Genomic DNA, 9948 nt, shown 5'->3' with positions numbered 1-9948 from the left:
ACGGACTGAGGGATGGACCGGTTTCCGGATGGTCCGCCGATTGGATCTTCCCCCGTGTCCTCGGTCCGGTTCCGGGGTCGGTGGTGTCGTTAGCGGCGGGAGAGCTGGGTGCCCCCGCACCCCCCCCAGCCATGCAGTCCCGGCTGCTGCTCCTCCCGGCGGGTGGCGGTGCCGCGGCGGTGGCCGCCCTGCGGAGACTCTCCAACATCGCGCTGAAGCCGCTAAGTGGAGCCCGGGCCCTGGTCCCGGTCCGAGTCAGGCGCCTGGAGACGGCGGCAGGTGCGAGCGAGAACAACCTCCCCGAGAGAGTGAGGGAGAGAGCGACACACACACACACCTGCCCGTCCCAGAGAGTGAGGGGGACCCCCAGAGAGTGAGGGGGACCCCCCCACATTCCCAGGGGGAGACAGACAGACACACAGTCCATCCCAGAGTGAGAGAGATTCCCTCCCATCCCAATCCTAGAGAGAGATACCCATGACATCTGGAGAACCCGTAGAGAGGATCAGTCAAAGGAAGCCCACACCCCCAGAGAAAGGAGGAGAGAACTCATCTTCAGATTTTTCCTGCAAAGTGTTGCCTCCCGGACAGGGTGACAACCTTTAGATACACCTTCCCTAAATACTGGAAGTGTAGAACAGCCAACAACAGGCATCTCTTCACAAAACACTCCTAGGTGCACGAAATTGTTAGTTAAGAAGGAGTCTTAGCAAATAGTCTCCTTCTGCACTGTAACAATTGTGCGAATCTCTGAGCGTTTTGTGGAGGGGTTTGCTCCGTTTTATCTGCACCAACTTTCCCAAGTGTGTAATCCCTTGGTACTGTTTGCCTGCCTTTTCCTCATCACCCTCCACATTGCTTCTTTTCAAATAATCATCCACTGCTAACTTGAGTGCCTCAAATGAAGTTGCCTCCACCACATTTCCAGGCTATGCATTCCATATTTTAACCTTATGGAAAGGTATTTTCTCACCTCACGTTTGTTACCTTTGGAACTCTTATTAAATAATTTGTTCCCACTCTTAGATACTTAAAGTGTGGAAGCAGGCCCTTCGGCCCAACAAGTCCACACTGACTCTCTGAAGAGCAACCCACCCAGACCCATTCCCATACATTTACCCCTTCACCTAACACTACGGGCAATTCAGTATGGCCAATTCACCAAACCTGCACATCTTTGGACAGTGGGAGGAAACCGGAGCACCCGGAGGAAACCCACGCAGACACGGGGAGAATGTGCAAACTCCACATAGACAGTTGCCCGAGGCAGGAATTGAATCTGAGTCTCTGGCGCTGTGAGGCAGCAGTGCTAACCACTGTGCCACTCTTTTGGTAGAAACCATTTCTCCTTATCTATATACAGATTGCCCGTGATTTTCAAAATCTATCAGAATTCTTCTTGCCTTCTTTTCTCCCACAAACAGGAGAACACTCTCAAACTATTCTCACTACTGAAGTTACTCATCCCTGGAGTTGTTCTAACAAATCTCTTCTGCATGCTCTCCAACATGTTAATACCCTTCCTAAGGTGTGGCGTGCAGTTATACACACCATTTCGTTCAGTTGTGGTCTAACAAGTCTCTCCTTCCCAAAAGTAAGTTCCTCGAAAATAACCTTTGCTCCCAGATGATGCCTACCTCCAAAACTCCCTCTAATACCTCAGACAATACCAACTCACATATCCTGTCTCCCAAAGCATCCCATTTCCCAGATCTGTCGTCCTGTATATTCTTCCTGGACAACTTCCCACAAAACATCTCAAAATCCCAGATGTCTGTTTGCCTCCCCAACATTCCACCACCTGCATACATTTTTCTTAGTCTACCATCCTGCCTCAGACTTGATGTGGCGGTGGGGATGATTGGGTGGCAGATGCATTAGACAGGTGTGTGTTACACAATGAGGTACAAAAAACAAACTCAGAAATGTTCTATGGAGATGGCTCTGTATAAATGCATAGTTCTTTTAGTTTGAATGGATGTATTTGTTTCTGCGTCTGTACTGTTGTTCTGAAGTCATTCTGTTTCTTCTTTCTGTATTCTTCTTTCATTCCATTTTTTTTGCTTCCATGAATTACTTCTTCATTTGAAGGTTGACAAAGAGGTTTCCTGAAGAATAAACTCAAATGTATGACTTTGGAAACCAATGTATTGAAGTAAAAATTCTGTTCTCATTAATTTCAAATAAATATGCAGCTGCAGAGAAATACTGTATCAGGAATGTAGGTTGTAGTGTGCATTTTTTTAAACCCAGGTTCCCAGTAACCGATGAATAATTGAAAGCTGTTGTGACCTCTTGGGAAATTGTTCACTGATGGATGACAGATGGTATGCAGGTTTCAGAAAAGGAAAATGCAGTAACAAAAGGTTAAGATTCGTATTGAAGTGTTGTATGCTGTAGTTTATTATTGTAACTAGCTGGGCATGCTTTTGAATTTTTTATGCAATCGACTGATGTGGTAAGTGGTTTTTAAAATGTGAAGATTTACCCTGCCTGTTTCTAAATTTATAGGTGACATAATTAGCATTGGCGATGTTCAATTTAAGCTGAAGCAACCAAAAAACCCTGAACTGGTACCCTTGAAACACAGTAAGTAAGATTGAATTTTTTTCCCCCTTACAATTATTATAAACATTTTTCTGGTTGTGTGCTGGTGTCTGTCATTAGGACTACAATGGTAGTGAAGGCTTTTAGGAGAACTGGTTTTATTTAAAGATGTTACTAATTATTATGGAAATGTTGTCCTCACTGAATTGGGAACAAGCAAGTGTTATAAAAGTGGTTCTCAATGTGTGGAATCACTTGGAAGAGAGAGCTCACGAGATTTTGCTCCAGTGGCACTGAAGGAATGATGTCGATGGAGGTCCAGATCAGGGTGGTGTGTGGCTAGGACAGGAACTTGCGGCTGGTGGTGTTCCAATGTTTCCAGGTGTTAGAGACTGCGGGTTTGGAAGATGTTGCTGAAAGAAACTTGAGTTGTTGTACACTGCTGCCACAGTATGTCAGTGGTGAAGGGAGTGATCGTTGAAGATGGTGGATGGGATACAGATCAAGTGGTTGCCTTTGTCCTGGATGATATCAAGTTTATTGATGGACCTGCACCGTCCATGCAGGTGGAGAGTCATCTATCAGTCGGAGAGGGGGGTGATGGAATGTTATCACCAGCAGGAGTTTGCCTTGTTCATGACTGACCTGATTTCACGAGACTTCATGGGGTCCAGAGATAACAATAAGCGTTCACAGAGCAGTTACTTCCTAACGATGTACCATTGTGCCACCACTTCTGCTGGTTCTGTCATGCCAGTGGGACAGGCCGTCGCTGTGGATTGTGTGTATTGTCTGTAAGGTATTATATGATTATGCCAGGCTGTTGTTTGATTTTAGGAGACAGTGAGGTCTGCAGATGCTGGAGATCAGAGTTGAGAGTGTGTTGCTGGAAAAGCACAGCAGGTCAGGCAGCATCCCAAGTGCAGAAAAATCGACGTTTCGGGCATGAGCCCTTCATCACGATTTTGCTTGATTTTGGCATTCGTTCCCAGATGTTGGTAAGGAGTGGTTTGCAAGGTTCACAGGGTTGCAATTGCTGTTGCTGGGTTTCTGGTGCTTAAGTTAGTTCCTGGTGGTCTGTCCAATTTCTTTATTCTTTTGAGAGTTTTTTATGTTTTAATGCAACTGAGTCAGCTATTTCAGGGGGTAATTAAGAGTCAACTAAATTGCTGTGAGCCTGGTGTACTTGGTCTGTCCTACATAAGAACAATATGTTTTCTTCCCCAAAGAACATTAGTGAACCAGATGGGTTTTTACAACAATGGTTTCACAGTCATTCTTAGACCTAATTTGAGATCATCTGCCGATATAAACCCAGTTCATGTTACCTAGATCTGTCTATTAATAGTACAGCAAATATACCACCATGTCATCACTGCGGAACTGATTGTGAACATGAACAAAATCCTGGTAGTGATTGTGAACAGGAACACACACTGGGCAAGTAATTGTGACAAGAACACGTCAGGAAAGTGTGAGTATAGGTGAACACGTCAACGAAGTGAGTGTGAGTAAGCATGCATGATGAATTGAGTGTGAACAGGACGTCAGACTGGGGTTGGGCTGTGGGAGTGATTATCAACAGAATCTCACACTGGGGGTGTGTTGCGGGAATTCGGAATATTTGGATGGTGATGTTGCTAAGAAGTCCAGGGATTAACCAGGGATTGGACCCAGTATTTTCCTCGCATGAAAGACTTTGAACTCCCCTTGCTAACAGGAAAGCCACGTTCTAATTTGTAGTTAAGAACCACACGAATTTTCCACTTTGGGGCAGGAAGTATTTCAGAATACTGTCAATTCAACAGCCAGTAGACAAACCCTGTGAACAAATCCCACATCATTAGGAACTGAGCAGTGTTTAGAAAGTGAAGGTTGTTTATCTCCTCGGTGGAATGTCCAAAGTTTGACCAAAGTCCAAAGTGATTTGTGGTATTATGTAAATACTGACTTCATCAGTTTTCTAGCTGCTATTCCTGTTCTTTTCTTTTTGTTATAACTGCACAGGGATAGATAGAGGTTCCATAAGTCTGCAGCATCAGATGGAATATAATGGCCTGGGTTCTCTGCTGTCCTCAGTTATTATTCCTATGTAGTTGGGAGTTGCACATGGGGACATGCGAATCCTCGTCGTGACTGTTCCAAAGGAATTGCCTGGGAGACTGAATTTTCTGCAGGGCAATTTCTCTATGCCTGGGATGTTTGGAAAGGCTCCATTTAAATCAGAAAATTCAAATAATTCCAAGTAAATTAAGTAACTAGTTACTTAGAAACTGTTAGACTATTAAATAAAATTCCTGAGTAACTATTCAACTGACCTGTGCTTATCCGACACATTGCCACCAACTACGCCATCCTCAGACCCCTCACATCTCCCAAGAGTGTGACCTGACAGCCTCCAGTACTCGACACCCCCTTCCCTGCTCCAGCTTTGACCCACTCCTTCCATCATCACTGAACCTGACGCTCCTTGCCCGTCTTTGGACCTGACACCAACTATTTATCATTTCCAAATGATCCCTGTTTCCTCCGGCTTCACACCCAAACTCCCTTACATTTACAGAATGTATTGTCTTTGCAAGAAAAATACAATGAAAAGTACTATAAATTGCCCAACCATGGCACTTATGTTAATGAAAGAAGTCGTAAGTAAATTCGTAAGTAACAATAAATGTAAATTAAAGACAAAAGTTTATCAAAGTCCACTTACGCCTTACGGCCTCAGAGGAACCCGATTAGGAAGGAAGTTGTGAAATTTGAAAGGGTTCAGAAAAGATTTACAAGGATGTTGCCAGGTTTGGAGGATTTGAACTACAGGGAGAGGCTGAATAAGCTGGGGCTGTTTTCCCTTCAGCGTTGGAGGCTGAGGGGTGACTTTATAGAGGTTTATAAAATCAGGGAGAGCATGGATAGGGTAAATAGACAAGGTCTTTTCCCTGGGACAGGGGAGTCCAGAACTACCGGGCATAGGTTTAGGGTGAGAGGGGATCCCTTTCAAGTTTCAAAACATCTTTCCGATAGGAAGGAGACCAGCATTGCACGCAGTATTCCAACAGTGACCTAACTAATGTCCTGTACAGTCGCAACATGACCTCCCAACTCCTGTACTCAATACTCTGACCAATAAAGGAAAGCATACCAAATGCCTTCTTCACTATTCTATCTACCTGTGACTCCACTCAAGGAGCTATGAACCTGCACTCCAAGGTCTCTCTGTTCAGCAACACTCTCTAGCACCTTAGCATTAAGTGTATAAGTCCTGCTCTGATTTGCTTTCCCAAAATGCAGCACCTCACATTTATCTGAATTAAACTCCATCTGCCACTTCTCAGCCATCTGATCAAGATTCCATTGTAATCTGAGGTAACCTTCTTCGCTGTCCACTAATAACCTTGGGTATATCCCGTCTGACCCAGGAGACTTATCTATCCCTATGTAGAGAGTCCTGACAGCTGTGTTCACAGCCTGCTGCCCGAGTTCAGGATCTTTCATCTGGGCTGCAGATAAGCTTAAGTGTGAGGGGAAAGATGGAGTTGTCGTGAACTATGTAGTCTCAATAATGTAGATCGAATGAGGAAATAGAAAAGTAAAAAGTTCTGCTGAGGGAATATGAGCAGTTAGGGGCTAAATTAATCACAGAACCAAAAAGATGATAATCTCTGGATTATTATTGAGCTATAAGCTAATTGGCACAGGGTCAGCAACATTAAGGAGCTAAGCATGTGGCTCAAAGATCGGTATGGGAGAAACTGGTTTGAATTCATGAACATTAGCACCAGTACTGGGGAAGGAAGTTGTTGTTCCAATGGGATGAGTTCCAGCTGAATCTTGCTAAGACCAGAGTTGTGGTGAATCACATAACCAGGGCTTTAAACTAAATAGTGGAAGGGTGGGTTCAGGTGCACAGAAAGTTATGGAAAAACTTAAAGGGGTGAGATGGCTCAGTAAAGGTTATTAAAGTTCCAGAACAAGTAATAGTACAGAGAGTATGAAAATCTAACATCAGGCCAGCCTGAATAAGGACACAATGAAGAGAAAGGGGGAAGTCAATGTAGGACTGAGGGTGTTGTACTTCAATCACACTGTCTATGAAATAAGGTAAATGAGCTTGTAGTGCGGATTGAAATTGGCAGGTACAATGTGGTGGGTATCACAGAGGCATGGCTGCAAGGGGATCAGGGCTGGGAACTAAATATCCAAGGATATGTGTACTGTTGTAAGGGTGGGCAGAGGGGTTGGTTGCTTTCTTAGTAAATAATGAAATTACTTCAGTAGCAAAAAGTGATGTAGAGTTGGAAGGAATCTGTGTGGATAGAGCTGAGGAACCACAAAGGAAGAAACTATCTGATGAGAGTTATGTACCGGCCTCCTAGTAACAGGCAGAATGTGGGGAAGAAAATAAATCAGGAGATTAAAAAAAGCATGTAAGAAAGGCATTATTACAATAATCATGGGGGACTTCAATGTGCTGGTGAACTAGTAAAATCAGGTTGGTAGCGGATCCTAAGAAAGGGTATTTGTGGGATTTCTATGAGAGTTTTTTTTGGAGCAGCATGTGGTAGACCCTAGTAGGGAATAGGCAGTTCTGGATTTGGACTTTGCTGGGGAGCTTAAAATGAAGGAATGCCAAGGGGGCAGTTACCATAATATCATGGAATTCGCCTTGCCGTTTGAGGCAGAAGTAGGAATCAGATGATTACATCTGATTGAGTAAAGGTAATTACAAAGACATGATTTGGAGATGCCAGTATTGGACTGGAGTGTACAAAGTTAAAAATCACACAACAGCAGGTTATAGTCCAACAGGTTTATTTGGAAGCACTAGCTTTCGGAATGCTGCTCTTTCATCAGGTGGTTGTGGAGGACACAATTGTAAGACATAATTTATTGCAAAAGTTTACAGTGTGATGTAACTGAAATTATATATTGAAAAATACCTTGATTGTTTAAGTCTCACATCTGTTCGAATGACCATGATAGTTACACTTCTTTCAAATGTAAATTGCAATTTAAAAAAAAAGTTACATTCTCAGGTTAACTTTAACAACTGGTGTCAGCCCAGATAATGTGTTGAAGGTGTTAGCCCCCTGTGTGCTGTTGTCTGTGCCATAATGTTCAGACCGATTCTAATCTAAAAAATGAGTTAACAGAGTCTTGCATGGATTTATGCAGTTTTTGAGCAAAGTACAATGTAACTCTGCAAGTACAAATTCACCCCACAAATGTATATGTGTATGTGTGTGTGTGTGTGTGTGTGTGTAGGGGGTGGGGGTGAAACTAACATGCTCATTCTAACAGATGAAAGACTTCACAAACAAGGTATTTTTCAATGTGTAATTTCAGTTACATCACACTGTAAAGTTTTGCTATAAATTCTGTGTCTTACAATCGTATACTCCACAACCACCTGATGAAGGAGCGGCGCTCTGAAAGCTAAAGCTTTCAATTAAACCTCTTGGACTATAACCTGATGTTGTGTGATTTTTAACTTTATACACCCCAGTCCAACACCGGCATCTCCGAATCATCCACCGCACCTCTCGCAAACTCCTCAATCAATTCCTGCACCAGCTCTACAACAGGCGACACAACCTTGAAATTCAGATGGAGTCCACAGTCTCAGCCTGCACTCAGGAGACAGCAGTACTGTTACAGGACATTGCCAAACAGACAAGGTGACAAAACTACACCACGTACACGCACACCAAGAACAAGAAACTGGAGAAACTTGGCATTCTCACCAGTATTAGCGAAGCCTACCCTGGTACGACAGTGGAAAACATTATCACTGCGGGGAAGTCGATTATCAGACCACACCCTTCGACTGGAAGAGATTGGAATCCTGAGCAGGGATCTCAATTTCTGCCCACCATCAAAATGGACTCCTTGGTTCTTGCAGCAGACATGGAGGAATTCATCTGATGAATGAGACTCCGGGAATTCTTTCAAGGTGCCAGCAGTGATCCCAACAAGTCCACTGACGAACCGGAACAGTCATCACAGGGATCCGTAGAGAAGCGACCAAAGAAGGTGTCAACTTGGACCCCAACCGAGGGCCGCTGCCCTGGGCTTGACATATATGCTCAAACCATCAGGAAATATATAAATGCCAGCTTCTTCAGCCGTACCTACAAGGTAGAGCAAAGCATCACCCAATCACGATGCAACACCATCCAGGCTCTCAAAACCAATCACAACATTGTCATCAAACCAGCAGATAAAGGAGGAGCTATCATCATTCAGAATAGAACAGATTACTGCAAGGAAATGTACCGACACCTGAACAACCAGGAACACTACAGGCAGCTACCGGTTGATCCGACCAAAGAACACACCCGTGAATTAAACACACTGGTCAGAACTTTGGATCCAGTCCTTCAGAGTTCCCTACGCGCCCTCATCCCATGTACCTCTCTCATAGGCGACTTCTGCTGTCTTCCAAAGATACACCAAGCCAATACACCAGGACATCCCATCATGTCAGGCAGTGGGACCTTGTGTGAGAACCTCTCTGGCTGTGTTAACGGCATCTTGAAACCCATTGTACAGGGGATCCCTAGCTTCAGTCGCGACACTACGGATTTCTTATAGAAACTCAGCACCCACAGATAAATCAAACCGGGAACATTCCTCGTCACAATGGACGTTTCTGCACTCCACACCAGCATCCCCCACAATGACGCATCGCGGCAACAGCCTCAGTACTCAACACCAACAACTGCCAATCTCCGAACACCATCCTACAACTCATCCGCTTTATCCTCAATCCCAATGTCTTCACCTTTGACAACCAGTTCTTCAGACGCATGGAACAGCCATGGGGACCAAATTTGCACCCCAATATGCTAACATCTTCATGCACAGGTTCGAACAAGACTTCTTCTCTACACAGAACCTCCAACCAACACTATACACCAGGTACATTGACGACATTTTCTTCTTCTGGACCCATGGCAAGGAGTCACTGATAAAAGTACACAGTGATAGCCACAAGTTTCATCCCACCATCAAACTCACCATGGACTACTCTCATTCTTGGACACATGCACCTCCATCAAGGATGGACACTTCAGCACCACATTCTACCGCAAACCCACAAACAACCTCACAATGCTACACTTCTCCAGCTTCCACCAAAAACATATTAAAACGGCTGTCCCCTATGAACAAGCCCTATGCATACACTGGATCTGCTCAGATGAGGAGGAACCTGATGGGCACCTGGAAGTACTCAGGGATGCCCTCATAAGAGCGGGTACAATGTTCAATTCATCGACCGCCAATTCCGACGTGCCACAGCAAGGAACCGTAATGACCTACCCGGGAGACAGACACGTGCTGCAACCGACAGGGTACTCTTCGTTGTCCAATACTTCCCAGGAGCTGAAGTACCAGGGGGTG

The 9948-nt window shown here is 44.5% G+C and overlaps 1 protein-coding gene across 4 annotated transcripts in view; it reads left to right on the top strand.

Moving 5' to 3' along the window:
* The first annotated feature begins 29 nt into the window (after positions 1 to 29).
* vwa8 (von Willebrand factor A domain containing 8) overlaps positions 30 to 9948 on the top strand; it is a 367132-nt gene continuing 357213 nt past the window's right edge. For 2 of the 4 annotated variants that reach the window (XM_087993166.1, XM_087993165.1), the window contains exons 1-2: positions 30 to 279; positions 2512 to 2589. In XM_087993166.1, coding sequence (XP_087849292.1) covers positions 132 to 279; positions 2512 to 2589 — 226 coding nt within the window. In that variant the 5' untranslated portion in view covers positions 30 to 131. Of the gene's footprint in view, positions 280 to 562; positions 1886 to 2511; positions 2590 to 9948 lie in introns of those variants that run through there. The other 2 variants (XM_087993168.1, XM_087993167.1) reach the window with 2 other exon arrangements.

The sequence above is a fragment of the Chiloscyllium plagiosum genome, unplaced genomic scaffold, assembly GCF_037043375.1.
Source record: "Chiloscyllium plagiosum isolate Xiang-an unplaced genomic scaffold, Cpla_swu_hap1 HiC_scaffold_12, whole genome shotgun sequence".
In the NCBI taxonomy this organism is placed as follows: Eukaryota; Metazoa; Chordata; class Chondrichthyes; order Orectolobiformes; family Hemiscylliidae; genus Chiloscyllium; species Chiloscyllium plagiosum.
Note: the sequence above shows the minus strand (reverse complement) of the source record. Positions and strands in the feature narration are given on the sequence as shown.